The sequence below is a fragment of the Cryptomeria japonica genome, chromosome 11, assembly GCF_030272615.1.
Source record: "Cryptomeria japonica chromosome 11, Sugi_1.0, whole genome shotgun sequence".
Lineage (NCBI taxonomy): Eukaryota > Viridiplantae > Streptophyta > Pinopsida > Cupressales > Cupressaceae > Cryptomeria > Cryptomeria japonica.
The window spans coordinates 102,311,900-102,330,956 of NC_081415.1; the positions used below are offsets into that span (position 1 = coordinate 102,311,900).

A 19,057-nucleotide genomic window follows, 5' to 3' on the forward strand; every position below is an offset into this window, starting at 1 on the left:
GACTATTGAGATGTGATATATTACCTTGAAATCAGTATGGTATATGAGTTTGATGTTTTAGTACCTTGATAAAGAGTGTTGGATGAACTTGAAATGGATTTGGATGAAAGTAATATGATAATATGAGGAATTTTAATATGTTTATGCCTCTGACATTGAAGATATTGTGTTGAAGATTGAACTCCATGGTTGATTTGGGGTTCTTGGTTGGTTTTTTCATGATCCTCTGCATCATAAAGGTAGTGGTAGGGGTAGGTTAAGGACGTGGGATGGAATTTAGGAAATATAAGGTAGGTTATGTGGGTGAAGTAGGTTAGGATATGGGAATGGGTGGAAGGAAGGATAGATGGAGTATAGAAAGGTAGGTGGGTAGAGGATATGGTAAATGGAAGTGAAGCGTGGTAGGGGAGGTGGAAATGGAAGGAAATGGAATGGTGAAATGGTGATGGTAATGATGAGAAATGGAAATGGGAGTGATCGGGTTTGGGCACCCACTGACAAGACTAGGAGAAGTGGAAGGGATTATGCCTTGACTAGGCAAAGGGAGTTTTAACCTCACTTCATTCTTAAGAGGGGGACTTGATCAGCTCCTGAGCAATTACAAACAAAAAGGTTAATAGAAAAGACTTGACAACCACTAACAACTAAGCTAAGACGACTAACCTAGAAAGCAAAAAAGTGGGGGTCCCCATTTGCGATGGGGCAAAGTGTGAGTACCTCACAACAGGTACCAATATGGAGATGAAGAGACCAACCAAATTAGGGTTAGTAAGTAAATAAACAAGGAGATAGCTATATTATATATGAATGTAATCACCAAAAATTGTGGGTACAGAGACAAATGCACAATACATGTTCCTATTAATGAAGTTTCCCGATAACTTTGCTTAAAACAAATTTTCATCCAGCTCCTAGCCCTCATTATTATTGTTCTGTCCCAGTTGTTCACTGAATCCTTTCTCCCAAGTTGTTTTCCAAATCTTTGATGGCCTTTCATCTCCTCAGACTCCAACCATACTAGAAAGAGAAAAGATACCACCTAACAACCTTTCTCGCAACTTTTTGAAGTTTATCATGGCTTTTCACGATAACCTACTAGCATAAACCCATATAAACTCAGGTCCAATATAAATCAACAGGGACCATTTCCGATGTTTTGAACCGATGGTGATGGCCTCTATTTGGCTCTTATTTTGACATGTAGAACTGTTCAAACTGAATGTTATTCATTTTTTTTTAAGTTTCTTGTTTTATTGTTAAGATATTGACTATATATATTGTAACCCTTCCCAACATGGTGCTCAAGAATGTCAAGGTGTCTATAAAAATGAATAATATAATAGTAAGACTCAAGAGTTAAAGCAACTATCCAGATTAAAAACCATCATTCACGAGCATAACAAAGTCTTGAAGAGCAAATAAACTTTGAAATTAACGCTCAAGAATGTCAAGGTGTCTACAAAAATGAATAATATAATAACAAGACTCAAGAGTTAAAGCAACTATCCAGAGAGAACACTATTATTCATAACCATAACAAAGTCTTGTAGAGCAGAGAAACTTAGAAACTAACTTTTTGTGCTTTTGTCGACCTGTTTCCAAAGTTGGAAGAAGAAGAAATCCGACATGACTACTTTAGACCAACACTCAAGAAATCAAACAATTACCGAGCTTGACTTGTAAGTAAAATCCGACAATACTCCATCACTTTTTGGATGTCAGTAGTTCAAATGTTAGCTCATTCTTTTTGAAGGTTGTGTTGAAACTGATAGCTACTGTATTTGGGTCATTTGTTAAACACTATGAATTCCTTTCAATGTTAATGTGTAATGGCTGTCCATGAAATGACACTATCATGTGCCCTTTTTTAGATTAAAATAATTAATAATATTTTTTGTAGTTGGACCCGTTCACTTTTATATTTGGGGCAACTTAAATAATTCTATTCTAATCTATGTTACCCCGAATTTTTGGGATAGGGGAATGGGGGGAACGGGAAAACAGGTTTCTAGGGCGGATTTTTTTTTTGCCATTTTAGGGGACGGTAGAGGGGACGGCTATATAAAAAAAAGGAAAATTTTAAAATAGATAGGAAAATTTCAAATTTTAAATATATTCATATAATAACATTGATAAATGATAGTTGAAATTCATAAATTGATATACATGACGTAACTTAATACTATGTAACTATAGTTAATTCAAATTGCTTTCAAATTTTCAATTTCATTCATTCATAAATATAATCCGATTGAATCTAGAATCAATTATCACTGTCAATATGCATGTAATCATATGAATATCAAAATGCCCAAAGGCTCCGAGTTTCAACAAAATGAAAAATATCATATATCAATGTATCACACTATCATATATCAAAATACTAAAAAGACTCAAAAGAGTCAAGAGACTCATGACTCAAAAGTAAAACAAAGAAAGTATGTTGCTGCCCTTAATCTTCATCAAAATCAATCTCACTGCCACTATCAGCCTCAACCTCAAAGGTTGCATCATCCAATGGAACCCCAACTAATCCCTCATGCCTCGTCCCCATCAAACTAGGTAGCATGTTAGGGATTAATATTCCACCGTAAAGCTAGACTCTATTGATACTGTGGAGTCTGACAATCCCTAAGTCGCAAAGCACTATGCACAACCACTAACTTCTTTGCTCGTCGAGAGGTAAGCCTATTCCTCTTGATGGAGTGGATAAAGGTATATGTAGACCAATTCCTCTTTGCAACAGAAACTAGCAACCTGTGAAAGTAGGTGAATGGCAAGCATCCTCAACTCTAGTGCATTTGCCCCATGCCATTACTACCATCCAATAGGGTTTCTTTGTGCCATTATTGCTCTATCCATCCTCACCTTTGGTGTGTTAAAGTTTGGACCATCAAGATTTAAGAAGGCAACCCATTGTTTGCAAAGTATACCACCCTACTCAGGTGAATACATCTTTTGAAGTGCCTGCATGAACCCACGTCTCACCTCGGTATCATCAAAAGGAGGGCACCTTCCATTCCTAGGCTCGTACCATTTGGGATTTGCTGCAAAGGCTGCCATGTGAAGTGGAGTGTTCATAGTGTTCTACCTCCGCATGACAATGGGCTTAATATACTCCTCATATAAGTCCAATTGTTGATCCTTAGCTAAAATTACTTCATCTTTTGAATCACACTATCAAAAGTTTCATATCTCTCTCCAAGATTAGGAGAGTCCATATCAACATATCTGATGACATCTACAACAAGCAAGATGTGGAGCAAACATATCTAAAAAGTGTTAAAAAATATTTCAAATAAGAATAAGAATAAATTAATTGACATGGAAACTTAAAAACTTTGAAAGATTCAACAATAAAATTAAAATATCAAAATCAGAAATTTTTTCATAAAATTTGAAAATCAGCAATGTCTTATCTCATAGTGGACCACCAATTATCATCAAGGATCCTTTGTTTAATGGCTTTTCTTTCAGCAATGCTTGCATTAGGCCATCTATTACACTGTATATTCACCAACATCAATTGTAGAGCATCATGCACCTCAATAATCCTCTCTAACAAAATGAAGTAACTAGCATATCCTGTCTCCACAAGTTTGAGAAATTCCTTCTCCGAAGAAGTCCTAAAGAGAGCAAATGAGGTATGGTGGTTGCAAATGAACATTTGAATATTTCTAACTTGTGTCACCACTTCCTTTACCCAATCTAATTTCCCTATGTCCTTCAATGCATGAACACAAGGAGTCCAAAAGATGTGCTTGTAAGCACCTTGCACCATCAAGCCAACCAACTTGCACACACATGCTGAATCAGTAATGACCTAAACAACATTTGAGTACCCAACCTCCTCTATGGCCTCTCACAAAATGCTAAACTAAAAGTCTACATCCTTGTAATTCCCTGAACAGTCAATGGCTCTAAGAAAATAAGGGCCAACTGTGCATGTGACTATGATGTTGATCAATGGTCGATGTCTAATATCGGTCCACCCATCCATCATATAGAACAACTTATCCTCATCCAAGTACACCTCATGTCCTCCATAACTCACCTTAGAATATGCTTTGTCAAAGATGGTAATGCGTAGTTTATGATCTCTAGGGGGTACAAAAAAGAGGGACCAAAATTAGCTATATCTTTGACCATATTTTTGAAATAAGAATATTGGGCCACATGAAATGGGATGGCATGGGCATAAAAAAAATCACCATTGGAAGTCTTTGTCGTTTCCCGTGCCTGCACATTGAACATATTTGAAACTAACCCTAGCTGCCCACTATCACTAGCCTTCCTCTTTTCTTTTTTAGCATCCACACTATGAATAGCACTACCACTGGATGACATAGGGTGAAATGTATATAGTTGTGAAGGAAATTGCATTAGCATGGGCACATTTTTAGTTTTACATTTGTTTTTTGCCTCCATATGTAATCTATAACACTCTATCTTCTCATGCTCCTTTATACTTGAAACAACCAAAAAATGAGACCACACCCTTGTGTAGCTACTTCTAAAATCAGTATTGCATACATGACATAACCACACCCTACTCCCCACCTGAGTTTTTCTTTTTGACATCTATGGCATGAGAAAGGCAAAGAAGAGGTCTTTTGGGGTTAAAAGGGGCTTGTGCATAGGATTTTAAGGTAGCCAAAGGGCACTCAAATCTGTTTTGTGGTTGTACTTCACCCCAACACCCTCAATCCCACTCCTAGTTATATTTATTTGACTTCCAACTTCTTTTTGGTCACTACTATCATTATCACTATTGCTGGCCATGTTTTATGAGTGTAATAACTGTGATGCAAGTTTAGAGAACTGAAATATGAGGGATAAAAAAGAACAGACATTTGATGGGCATTTCTTCTTCAATCTTTGAAAAATTTGAAAAAAGAAAAGAAAAAAAATGAAACGACGACTTACCTGGAGTGATCTCAATGCTCAAAATGCTCCTTCAAAGCCTGTTGTTTCCTCTCTTTTTTCTCTCCTTCAACTTCTGCTTCTTTCTCCTTTTTTGCTCTTCTCAACAAAATAAGAACACAATGATAAAATTAGGTCTTTTTGCCCATTAATGGCGAGCTGGAGGTGTGGGGGCCACTCAGCAAATAAGAATGAACGTTTTTTTTAAGTTTTGATTTTTTTATTAAAAAACTGGCCGTCCCCATTCATAGGAAACGTTTCGCAATTTTTTTTGCAGACTAGAAACACCAAGGAAACGTTTGCAGACATCCCCCCATCCCCAGACAAGTACCCAACCCCGAAACAGGTCTGTTTCACCTGGAAACGTCCCCAGGTATAACTGATTTTAATAAATTTAAAGTGTTTTTTTAAACACTTAAATATAATACTTGGGGGGAATATATAACAAAATAATTAGAGGGCCCGAAAAAAGCAACTATTAGAGGAGCACTTTTCCTCATTTTATCATCAAGTTATCCTTTGCATCCAATTTTCAGATGTGAGCAGTTTGTTCAATGTAGGGAACGAAAACCCACTTAAATTCCACATTTGGAAGCAATAACAAAAACCCATGTTTCCAATCTAGGGTGATTCCACCCAGGAATCACAATTGTGCTGATTCATGGTGGATTTCAATTTTGCTAAAATGCCAGTATAGTGTTTTTGGCAAAGCAAAAATCATCATTTCATCACTGATGCATGTTTGCAGGTTTATATATTGAGTTTCAATATTTTTGGTGAAATTTTTTGGGCATCCTAAAGGGCTGGATCTGAGTTCTTACAGTCAATAACAGTTTCTGGTTGACAACATTGAAGAGTTTTGACACTATTTTTGGAGGTGGCTAGCTGCAACAAATTTCACAATTTATTTTTCAATGGCAGCAAACCATTTTTGTGAGATATTTATTGCTAATTTGGGAGGCACCACCCATGAGGACAGTTAATACATGCTCATTTGGCAATTTGAGGTCTAATTTACGTTTCCAAGATCTGATCTACATTACATCAACAAGAAGGAGGGTTAAAATAATGTGTTTGGTCATTGTAAACTCCTACCACAGTCATACAGCTGCTGTATCAGTCCAGACATTATCCTAGCTGGATAAGCCAGCTGTACCACAACAAAAAGGTCTATGTGAGTTGAAAATTGTAATTTCAGATCTTATTTTGGTTTTAGAGAAACTTATGACTCGTAATCATTGCAAAAATCAATAAAATCAGACATTGAGAGTTCCCAAATTTATGTTTGAATCTGATCTGAGCATTTGAAGTGACATTGGGTTTGTACCGACCATTAAATTTATCAAAATTTGGTTTAGATTTGGCTTATAAATGGTTTGCAGGTTTGATCAAATATATTCCATCATTATTTTCAATGTGTAATTCACTGTTTCAATTTGTTTCTTGTTTTAAAAAAAATCAAATAATTCAAAAAAAAGTATAAAAGCATAAAAAAATATAAAGGGGACATTATAGTGGTATCAAAACCAAGTTCCAGCTAACGTACAAGATAAAAGCTAACATTTTGGATGGATCTCAGTGAAAAGATTTGAAAACCTACCAGAAGATATAGATGAATAATTGGATCCGAAAGCAACAAGAAATAAAATGTCAATTCGAACAAATGTTGCATACACTGCAAAACATGAATACTACCAATACTGAAATTTTCCGCATCAACAAATAATCAACTAGTGATCAATACCATACTTCATCTTTTCCAGTCAAGGTTCTCATCAAAAGAACCACCTACGATTGAAAAGCAAAGACAACCAATAAATGATACCACCACTTGTTATGATGAGTATAAGACCTCAACCCTGATAGCAAGGAGATGTTATCTTTTGAATAATTTTGCAGCATGGGAATGAGATCCCAATCTAGGAGAAGATTTCATCAAAACCAGACCCACAAGGATCTCCAAATGTATAGGAAAGAAATGGTGGAACCGAAGAAAGAAGAACAATCAAATTCAGAGCCACAATACATCACTGAGCAAATACCAAAGGGATTCAACATTAAAATTGAAAGTAAAGATTCTTTGAAAGATGTTTTATTGACTTCAAATGATTGTGAGGAGGAAAAGGCATCCCTTCTTGTATGCAAAGAGTTCGAGATGGATGAAGATGCACCAAATCATGAACTCTCCTCCAAACTTCAACATGGTGAGTCATTGATTGATTTTCAGAGTATCATTAAGGATGGATATGCATTAAGGACATTTTAATTAGCCCTAATTTTGAAGTTTTGAGTCACAAAGGTGGAGGTATTGAGAATATCTCAGCAAAAGAGAGTGAACATTTTGATTGTAGCCTAAGGTATGAAGATATTTCAGATTTGTAATTTCCTATTGTATATATATTAACTTCATTAATATTCTATAAGGCTTACAAATATTTCTGTATATTAAAAATATTGGGAAATATGTATATTGACTGTAATATTCTTGCTTTTGGATGACAAATATATATATTTTTTATTTTTATATGTTTTTGTACAGAGTGACCCAAAACAAATCCAACTTCCAAAAACATTTGCTGGATCCACAAACCAAATCCACAAATATAAACAAAGATCCAAACCAGAACAGGCAACTTCGGCAAAATCATACCAATTATTCACCTCATACGAAATACCTCAACCTTTCTAAGAAAAATCTCTTTTATCTATCTTTTATTGACAACATTCTAAATAGTATCTATCAAGTACAAGTCAATAGCTCTCCTCTTAGACTGATTTTGTATAAGAAAAATTTCTTTTATCTATCTTTTATTTCCTCTTCTGTTTCCTCCACTCTTCACTTGAGCATCTCTCTATCCTATATTTTTTCCCTCAAGGAAATAGCTCTCCTCTTAGACTGATTTTGTTGTTGAATCTGGCCCATTCTTTCTAATAGCTGCTGCATTAAGACCAAAAAAAACACGTCACCCCATCAATTGTGAAATTGTTGCCTGCCAAGAAACTGACAAATGCTTGATCAGGAAAGTTAAAATAGACATCAATGCTCATATGAGAAATTAAACAGTCTCCCACTCTTCCATTGAGACTGCCAACAGACAACCATAAAATAATGACACCAACCAAATAAATATGATCAGTCGCCAAGATGAAAAAAAGGTGAACTGCAGCCAAGTGAATGAACAGACATCCCAGAGGAAACAATCAAATGCCATAAACACCACTAAATCAGTAAAGGAATAAAGTGTGGCCTATGAGGAGATCAAATTGACCTCCAAGAAAGAAACAAAATGACTGCCAAATAAAAAGGAAGGTCAACCATTGTTCCTGACAAATAAGCATAAAAGGCAAACTCTACCAAGACAAGAATATTCAACCGCACATGAAAAGAAAACTGCCACCATTCAATCTTCTACTCTAAAGGGTTCTTCAATTGTTGAAAGCAATATAAATCATCCAAACCATGACCCTGATAAAGAATGCTACTCCAATGACCTGTGACATGTTACCAAGTCACCTAGAGCAGCTTCCAATATACCTGCAACAGCCTGCTCTGGTAGCAGCCTATTGCACACCTGTAGCAGTCTCTTAACACGTGCAGCTGCCTAGACAACATATGTAGCAGTATGTAGCTGACTTGTAGAGACCAGTTGCAACCAATAGATGACCTGTAGAACAGTTATAGGTAAGACCGGGCTGAAGAAAACCTGTAATAAACAATCTCTAGGAGAATTCAGTAATCATACCACACAAACAACCAAAATTATGAAACAAACTTTTTTTTGGGTAGTGCAAAGATTGTTCGTAGACCAGGATGCTTTTGCATCACTACCAAATACTAAATATCTAACCGTACAAAGCAACAAATAGTTTTCCAAAGTAGTCAAACAACCAACATAGCTTTTTGTGACCTTAAATATGCGACTTAGTTTTTAATCAATTTATAAATGTGTCACTCTTAACAATTTTTACCCCATTTACATAACTCAAAGAAATATAAACCCTTATCACATTTGGGTAAAAAGTATAATAACAACATCAGATGGACTTTTAGCTTCCTGTAGCTTTGTAGGACTTCTAACTGGGCTCACCTTATTGCTCGACTTAAATACCTCAAGACCATTAAAAAGTGCATTGGTATCTGTTGACGTGTATTTTGTACGCTATCAAACATAGAATAAAATACCCAAGGGCACCTTATCCTCTCTTGAGTAAAGCCTCTGAATGCTGAAGATATCGCAAAAAGGATCAATCAGGGTGACTTCAAGGTTCTTCACTGTAGGATCTCTACGTGTGGATAAGCACCAATGGTCGTTGTGAATGCTGTTTCTTCAAGGGGTCTTACGCACTTTGAAAGCTGATCTGTGTTGTTCTCACTTGACTGCAGGAACAGGATTTTTCCTAATACTAACAAATTCTCAAAAAAAGATCAAAAGATAGGGTTTTCAAGAGATGAATTCTACCCTAATCCCAAGAATGACTCAATGTAGGCTAGACTTGGTAAGATTCTACCAATTTCAATATTGCCAAGGAATTACAACTCTACTGAAATTGATGCAATCTTCTAAGGTGATTAGTGGTTTTCAAATCATCAAAGACGATAGATACTATCATAAAGATACATATCAATATTCCAATAATGATCGAATGTTCAAGCAATCTCAATATCTCCAGTTGACCACACAAGGCGTCCTTACAATCAGTAAGAAGCTAGTGGTTTGGAAACGAATCTCACCAAAGATCAAGCACAACACTTAGTCCTTCAAACTTAAATACCACTTCGACTGAGAATGATTCAAGAAAGTAAACAACCATGAAGACAGCCACAAGAATTGTAATAAAACACCATAACTTCAATATTTTATTGATCTCCAAGCCAAAATAGACAACAATTGTTCGAAATTCTCTCTTCACTACTCAATCTTGCTACAAAATAACTTTCTCTCTAAGCTCTCTCTCTAAAATCTAATCTGATCTAAACTTCTAATGACAAAATGAAAATAAGTGAGGGTAAATATAGCATCCTCAATTACAATGAACGGCCCAGATCGAAAGAAGATCAATGGCTGAGATTTTGACACCTAAACCCTAATTAAGGTTTGTTACAAAAAGTTCCCCTTTTAGATGAACATTATTAAATGCATAGCCAAATATTTAATTGGCACAAAAGTCGAGGAAACATAGACCAATGATAATTAAGATGCCACATCATCCTATAACAACCTTTCTTCTAGAACCTTGTTCCCTTTCCAATGCTCTTTCTTAGCATATGCAACGAATCTGGACACAATTCCTTCAACCTCAGCGATGGGAATCTCAGGAAGATTCTTCATTCGTTCCTCCAAGTGAATAACCTGATCAAAGGCAGTGAGAAGAGCAGCTTCCCATCCAGGTTCAAGTTCTTTGATCTTCTCAATCAGGAGAATAGTAGTGAACATTAGATCCCGTTGCTCATCTGTGATGACATTCTCATCTTTGCAAAAGATCCTCTAACTCTTGGATGTCCACATCTGTCTCAATCTCGATTCGTCAGCCAAGGATGGTACACAATACCTCAAACACTTTATCCTGAATTGGATGGATGACACCGTCAACTTGACTGCATTTTGAGCTAATGTCTTCAAAAAGGACCTCTTTTATCTGGAGTAGAGTTGACCACTGTAGTAGGTTATGAGTTCCTCCATCCATTATCTTTTCCTGTGCTAGGATCTTCCTTGGTGTTTGCCTGATTACTTGCAGAACGGGAATGATAACATCTCTAGTGTGAGCGAAAGCGGCTACAGTTATCATTAGATTGTGGACGATCTCAAGGACCTGGATAGCTCGATGGATTGTCTTCATTCTTGTCACAAACTCGACGGCTACCGTGTGGGATTTATCAATCCAAGAACTCATAAGCTGAACCAAGCTCTTGACTCTTTCTGCTTCACCAACCGATTTGAGAGGAAGTGCCTGCACAGGAGATACTGCTGGATCCTGACGTCTCAAGGGCTGATTGAGATGACTAAAATAGCCTGTCCAAGCACCGACCTCTCTCTCAAGCTTCCTATTCTTTTCCATTTCTTCTTTAAGTTTGCCCTTAAGTGCTTCAAATGAATCGGTTGCCTTATCCATCGCCTGTTCAGAAGTGAGTGGACCAAGCTCAAATGTTTCTACATCATACTCATCTGCGAGAATTTCACCTTCATACTTGTCCACCACTGGTGTAGCTATCTGCAATTTCTTGGATCCTGTCTCATCCCTTATTACTTTGGACATCTTGGTGGCCTTTTTCTTTTCCGTTACTTCTTGAGAATTTCCTATAAGGCTTTCCAAATCAATCACATTTTCTTCCTCCTCAATCACGATCACCCTTGTCAGTCTCTCTTTCAACCAATCTGGAATGGCAGATCTTGTCTCTCACTTGTATTTCTTTAAGTAGGGGTTCATCTTCTCGGAGAGGAGATTGTCGCTTCATCATCATTTCCCCGATCTTCCTATAGCTCATCAATTTGTAGAGGTTGACTTGATGAATGTTGAGGTGTTTGACCCTTCTCGAGCTTATCATTCTGTACCATGGATTCCATAGATTCATCAATCTCAGGCACCATCTTCTCTTGACCTTCAGCTTGACTTGCCTTCTTTTCACGTCGAAAAGATGTGCTTGATGGGCGATCTCGATTGGCCTCTTGCTTCTTCTTGGAAGATTCTGTTTTCTCGGGTCTTTCTTTCCTCTTTGCGCCTCTAGGATGAGAGTTGTCTTCACTTACACTTGCTCCTCCTTCTTCCGGTCTTTCTTCCAAAGTAAAAGTCATTGGTACATTTTGCTCTCTTAACTTCTGATGTTGTACATCCACCCATCTTCGAGTACATGACAAAACCGGAGCCATCAAAGCTCTCAAGTCCAAAATCTCAAGCTCGTCCCAAATCTCAAGCTCGTCCCAATCTATCTTCACTCTCTTATCTTCTTTGTCATAGGATGATTGGAGGCATCTGCCGTTGTCATGGGCTTGATCGGCTACTCTGTAAACTTTGCATTTTCTAATGAAATCTAAAGGCAATCTGGAATGCATCTTCCTTTTAACTTCTAAATCATTTGAGAGATTCATCCAAAAGTCTTCCACCTGAAACTCATGTCCGTACTTCCTAGCAACTGTCTCCTCCATATAACCATAAGGATCAAAATTCTCCCGCGAGGCAAAGAAGGTGAATGAATACAAGGCTAATTCCTTCTCTGCATCCTCTGAAGCTTGAATATTAGGACATAACTCAACTGAATTTCCCAATATGATAGGCACGGGAACTCCATTTCCATGCTTGTGTCTGGATACCTTTGCACAAGCTACCAACTACCTGGTTACCTCAAGTAGCACTATTCTGTCTGTCAGATATCTCGACAACATGTAGGGAGGTGAAGGACATCCCTGAACTCTTATGTATGTAAACTTTTGAAACTGGATGAACCATGCACCATACCTCTTCACAAGTTCTTGTGCATCCAAAGATAGTCGATTGTGAATCCCGCCTTGCAAAATCCTAGTGATGTTCATCGTGAAGGTATCATTGACTAACTTGTAGTCACTTCCAGGTGGATGATGCAGATGAACATAAGAGTCACAAACTCTTACCTCTCCGAGTCCTCTTCCGATCACTCCTCTGTGAGGTAGCCCTGCATACTCGAAACTCCTGATCAAGGCATATATGACGTATGAGCTCATGTGGAACGACTTGGTAGGCTTTAGTCTTCTCAACTGCACGTCTAGGCTATTGCTAATTATTCTGGCCCAATGAATCGTTCCTTTTCCTTGGACAATCACTTGAATGAAGAAGAGCATCCACTTCTCGAAGTAGAAGGCTTGAGGAGCCCCTGTAACTCGATTTGAGCAAAGTTATCAAATCTCTGTACTCTCCTGGAAATCAATTCTATGTGGTGTGTTAGGAATCTTGTTCAGACGAGGACGACTTTTGAGCAACCAATTCTTGTTGATGAGGTTCAAACAGGTGTCAAGATCATCTTCATACATCGACCTGGCTCCTTCTAGGCTTTTGTAAATCATATCTTTATGCTCTGGAAGATGAAGAGCCTCACTTATAGCCTCCTCTGAAAGGTAAGCTAAAGTGTTTCCTTCCTTGGATACGATCGATCTCGATTGTGAGTCATAATGGCGGGCACACTCGATCATCGGCTCATGACACTGGACTGTTGGAGGGAAACCTGCCGCCTTGATGATGCCATTTTCAATTATCTTCTTCGTGATGGGTGATGGCTTGCCAATGTAGGGGACCTCTCGAAACTTCTTCACACTGAAGTTTCCCAAGTTGGTATCACCGATATTGCTCCATTTGGACACGATCCTGGTCTCCAACTCTTCGTTCTTTTGATCTTCTTTGATGAGGGCTGGATGACTAGTGGATGCTCCTGCCTTTGGAGTCGCCATCTTGACACCTACACAACATTTCACAATTAGTAATATATCTTGAAGCATAGAAATATAGAGTGAAAAGGAAGATTTAAGATTTTAATTAGGAAACTTCATGATAAATCTTGAGTTATCATTTTCTAATTAATTACGCAATACTTGGATTTTTCAAAAACAAATGTTCAAAAATCAAATCTTCAACAAGGGTGTCAAGATGATTTCGCCATACCTCCTCTTGAGTATTAAACTCTAAGAAATGATGCAAAAATAGATGAATTTTGCTAGGCAAAATGTAGATCAAAGTTCTCCCTTGGATAAAATGCGCCTCCTTTAGCCTTCAAAAAGAATCGACTCCACTTCCTTCTAGTCTCCAACACTTGAAATAAATTCGCTCCAAGCAAACCAGATTTCACACCTCCAATTAGCTCTCCAAATTCGCACTTAAGGCAATGATTGAATGATTTGAATTGTGAAAAAACACCTCCAATATATAGAGCGCTCACCCCTTTGCTCCCTCTAGGCCGACTTGGCAAAAAGAGGTTAAAAATAAATAAAATTTCCAAAAAAGGGGGGCCGACTTGGCAAAATAAATGAAAATAAGGCCTTGTGCACTTTATATTTAATTTTAATTTAATAAAAATTAATTTTAAATGCCTTCACAATAAAAGTTCGATTTTTTAAGGCTTAAAATTAATTTATTAAATGCCAAAATTTAATGTCAATTTAATCTTAATTTTCCACACGCCTCAAAATTAGCAATTTTAGCGGCCTAATGCAATTTGGAGAATATTAATTTTTAAAACAAGGCTTAATGAGATTTCATGAGGATTTCGCCCTGGACCCTCTCTGAGGGTCAGGAGCGATTTTTGAATTTTAGCCTTGACTATTTCACATTTTAACTTGAAAATCTCCTGGAGGGTAAATTGATATCCCGTTAACGTGTTGCACTTCAAATTTGACATCTTTTATGAGGAAAAATAGGTGAAAATGCAACTTTCGCTCTGGACCTTCACTGAGGGTCGAGCGATTTTTCACTTTTTGCTCAAATTTAGCATTTTTCAACCTCCAAAATCTCTTCAAGACATCTCAACTAGGCCTCCTCACTGACCTGCAAACTTAGCTTTGCCAAATTTTGGGAAAAAGGTGTGTTTTTTAAGTTTCTCGCTGTGGGCCCTCTCTGAGGGTCAGGGGTGACTTTTTGATTTTGAGTTTGATTCTCCATCATTTTTCATCGAAACTTTGTTCATCATTTGGCAATGTCCTTCCTTAATCCACTCCAACCAAATTCGCTTTGGTGTTGCAAGGTAAAATGAGGATTTTCAACAATATCGCTATGGGCCCTCTCTGAGGGTCCGGAGCGATTTTTGTAATTGCCTTCAAAATATTGATTCTCAACAATTTCTTTCCACTTCAAGGCTTTTCAAACATTGTTTCTGACCCATGCCTAACCTTAGCTTTCCTCAATCTTGGATGAAAATTTCCCATTTTAGGTTTCTCGCTGTGGGCCCTCTCTGAGGGTCCGGAGCGATTTCTCGCTGTGGACCTTCAGTGAGGGTCCGGAGCGATTTTTTCATTTTGGGTTGGTTTCTCCTTGTGTTGATCCTCCAAATTATATTCAACGGATAAAACATGCTTTCCTTCATCCCCTCCAATCATAAAATCACTTTGATCTTGCAATAATAATGCATATTTGAAAATCTCGCTGTGGACCCTCTCTGAGGGTCAAGAGCGATTTTTGCTTCCTGGACCAAAATGCTTCACTTTTCATCTAAAAATTACTTTGCCCAGGGAGATGTCATCTTGTTCTTTGCTATGAATAAAAATTCATGTCCAAGAAAGGTCCAAAAATGTGCACACAAAGAAAATCGTTGTGGGCACTCTCTGAGGATCAGGAGCGATTTTTCCTTCCCTGGGCAAAACTCCTTCAATTTATCATCTTTGATCAAGTCTGGATACTTCATTGTGCTCATTTCATCCATCCGCATGCCTTTGACATCTTAAGTTGACCAAATAAGGCTAGCAATGACCCCTATAAGATTTCTCGCTGTGGGCCTTCAGTGAGGGTCTGGAGCGATTTCTCTGTTTTCAACAAGGTCCTTCATTATTTCAAGCCAAAACTTCTTCAGGTGGATGGGGAAAGTCATTTATTTTCCATTTATGATCAAAGCTTGGTCTCTTTTCATTGCAACATGAAGGAAATCAAAATCTCATTGTGGGCCCTCTCTGAGGGTCAAGAGCGATTTTTTCCTTAGTTTCCAAAATTCACCATCTTTCACATCTCCAAACCGTCCAAAGCATCAAGTCATGTTCAATCATCCTTCTAGGAGACCCTGCACAAAGCAATTTAGAAAAGTCAGTGACAAATATGATTTAAACAACATTTTCGCCCTGGGCCCTCTCTAAGGGTCAAGAGCGATTTTACCCTTTTTGGCCAAACTGCTTCAAATTAAAGTCTCAAACTGCTTCACAAGGCAAAGCTAGTTCATTTTCAAGGTCAGGAACCAGTTAGCAAGCCCATCAAAAACAAGAAACTGCACTCAGGATAAATTTCGCCCTGGGCCCTCAGCAAGGGTCAGGAGCGATTTGTCTGTTTCAGGCATCATCTTGCTTCAAAAAATTTTATCAAAACTCACCTAGGCAAGAACACACAATTTCACCTTCAAAAATGCTAACACTTAGTCAAAATTGGATTTTACCCTAAAAACCTTTATTAGACCTAACCTGAGACCTATTTGACTCTCGTGAAAGACCTACCCTATTTCCACCATTTCAATTCCTCGGGAGGACACCTAACAATTCTCCAAAATTTGACTGGACTTAGCTTGAATGACATCCAAAAGAACCCCTAAGGTTTAGCCCTAGTCCAGACAGACAACTCACTCACTCAAAACCCTAAAAAATGGAGAGCAGAACAAGCAGAGAGAAGCAAAAAACAAAGCAAAAAGAGGGGGTCCCCATTCTAAATGGGGCGATGTGTGAAATGGTCACAACAGTATCTAAAAATATAATGCTTGAAAGCAGGTCAATATTAATTCATATAGTGTTTAATCCTGCATCCATAACATCTGTTCGGTCTGCATAAAGAGCCCCTTTTTCTATAAACCTGTAGGACCCACCACATGCGAAGCTTAGATATACACCAAATTCTCAAGCCAACCTTATCAAACACGAGTTCACTGAAATGGAAGCAAACAAGGTAGGCAAAAACTGAGATCCATTGCACAACTTTCTGATATAATGATTTCTAATTGACAACTAGATTACCTGTCATCTCCCTGGCTATTCATTGCCTAAGGAAGAATAATATAAGAAATTAAAATCATTCAGTATACTATTACAAATTATGGTCACTGCAGCAGCTGCATAGACGTAATATTCATCTTCCTCCCATGTTCTGGAAAGCCTAGAATCATCCTTGGTGCTGATGGGAACTTTTTTTAACCGCCAGTGTTAAGCCTAGACAGAGTCTCTAGTTTCTACACCACTATTACTCAAATCCAATGAATACTTTCTGCAACTGCTTCCCACCAGGTTCGTAAATGTTGGGAAATGTCTATTTCCATACAAAGAACATCAATTTCATTAATGAAATCAAAGGAACTAGAACCAGAACCAAATATTATCACAACTTTACTACTAAAATTGGCCACACTGATAGCAATACTTCATTATGTAGACAATCTTAGGGGTCACACTTGCAGTGTATTGCAGAATGATGTATCTATTGCTTATTCCATTAGAAATACTTATAGATCGTCTAACAGTTTGAATGACCCAATATTTACACAGAGAACGGAAAATACACTCTATGATTCGTGAATGAAAATGAAAAATTACTGAGGTTCGAACCAATGGAGACAGGGACCACCCTTACAGTTGGAATTGGCCACAGCAGTGATAATGTGCTCAGCGGCATATACATTACGATAAGCTGCATTTGCATCCACACTGAAAACAATTGTAGGTGTTCTGCCTGGATAAAATCTGACATTATGAGGCAATAAATGCCTAATTCATTCCCTGTCATTCTCTAGAGTGGTAAAACTTGTTCCCCCATCACTCAAAAAATTACCGTCTGCTGAAACCAGCAACGGCATTAAAAGACGGTGCATGTGAAGATTGCGCAAAAGCTAACCATTTACTTCAAATTCTGCAAAAAGGCTTCATTCCTGTGGCAGACTGACAAAACAGGCAAGAAAAGACAGACACAATCGCCTGTACTACACCACTGATGTTTTATGTTGATCTTCTCAAATCAGCAAATTCTTGGCATTAGCGCGGGAATTTGCTCCTCAAGAAACAGTACTTAGAAGATTTCTTTTGGTTTTAAACCTGAAAAAGAACTAAATCTCAGAGACCCAAATACAAAGAGAAAGATCTCAAAAAAGTTCCTCAACAATACTCCTGGAAACTCCAAGCTCCAAAAACAGGCTTTGAGAACGCAATCGAGAAGTCAAACGTTCCAGAACCCTAAACACCTAGACCAATAAATTCTCCCATATATTCACCATAATCCACACTTTCGATAAAAATCTGAAATTTCACATCCTAAACAGCTTAAACCACATATTCATCAACACGTTCAAGGCCAGAGGGTAGCAATCTTTTCATCGAAATCCGAATTTTCAAGCCTAACAGATAAATTTATTCCTCACCATGTAGACCAGAACCCACAATGATCAAAATCTGAAGCTAACGAACCCTAAAAATCCAGAATCCAGGAATTTCACTAACCCGAAACAGACAACATATTCCGACGTTTAAACCAATCATTTCCCCGCACTAGTAGCATGCAATGTTTCAATGTCGAGAGGCCTTAAACGCGCTATTTTACCTTTTTTTCAGCACAAAAAGCAAACGCCCGCAGTCTATACCAAACTTTGAATTACATATCAAATGGGTACGAGTATTCTACAATAAATATCTAATGGGTATTAAAAATAATAGGCTTTTTAAAAAACTAAAACTGCAAATACACACTCTGATGAGAAGGATGAGCAGAGCGGTCAATAGCTTGGAGCTCTCTGGCAGGCAGGCATGGCAGCAATGCAGTCTCCAGCGCTGTCACCAATTTCAAAATGTCATCTTGTTGTTGTGGCTGTTCATGTTGTTGTTGTGGTGGTGGTGCTTGCGACATTCTCTCTAAATTTGCTTCTGTCCTTTGGACTCTGATTTTCTTTGTTTCTTTTGTTTCAGTTTAAAGAGCCAACAAACTTCTTGCACAAGTTTTCCTTCTGCCCTTCAAACTCGAATTCATTCTCTCTGTTAGCCTGTGTCTAAAATCCAACCCAACCCTGACCACCGATGCTGCCGAAAATGAGATCTTGTCGACCTGAAATCATGTTGATTGTACTTGTTTCGTACTTTTCATTTACTCTCTTTCTAAAAAGCAACCAAAATAGGGGGGCTGCAGCTATTCTAGCTCCAAAACAAACCTTTCGTACAGCGTGTTAGTGACAGGTAGTCAATCGCAGCCGTTAATTGCAAAAATCAACGGTGTAAAACGTGCAACTAACATGTGTGTTAGTCAATCCGTACTGTCTTTTTGGAGCCAGAATAGACGCATCCAAATAAGGGAGAGGGACCTTATTAAAGCAAGCTGCTCAAAAAAAAATTCAAAAAATAATTTTTAGATTAGAATTTGAATGGTCAATAGAAAAAATTCAATTTTGTTTATGTGGGATGCAATTGCCCTTCGTATGAAGCAAGTTCACTAGTCACTCATTTGGATGGATGAT

At 37.8% G+C, this 19,057-nt stretch overlaps 1 protein-coding gene across 1 annotated transcript in view; it reads right to left on the minus strand.

Annotated features, from left to right (window-relative positions):
* LOC131041298 (mediator of RNA polymerase II transcription subunit 28) overlaps positions 1-18,665 on the minus strand; it is a 30,610-nt gene extending 11,945 nt beyond the window's left edge. Inside the window, exon 1 of the mRNA XM_057974339.2 lies at positions 18,300-18,665. Coding sequence (XP_057830322.1) covers positions 18,300-18,456 — 157 coding nt within the window. The 5' untranslated portion in view covers positions 18,457-18,665. The remainder of the gene's footprint in view (positions 1-18,299) is intronic.
* Between the last annotated feature and the right edge of the window lie 392 nt (positions 18,666-19,057).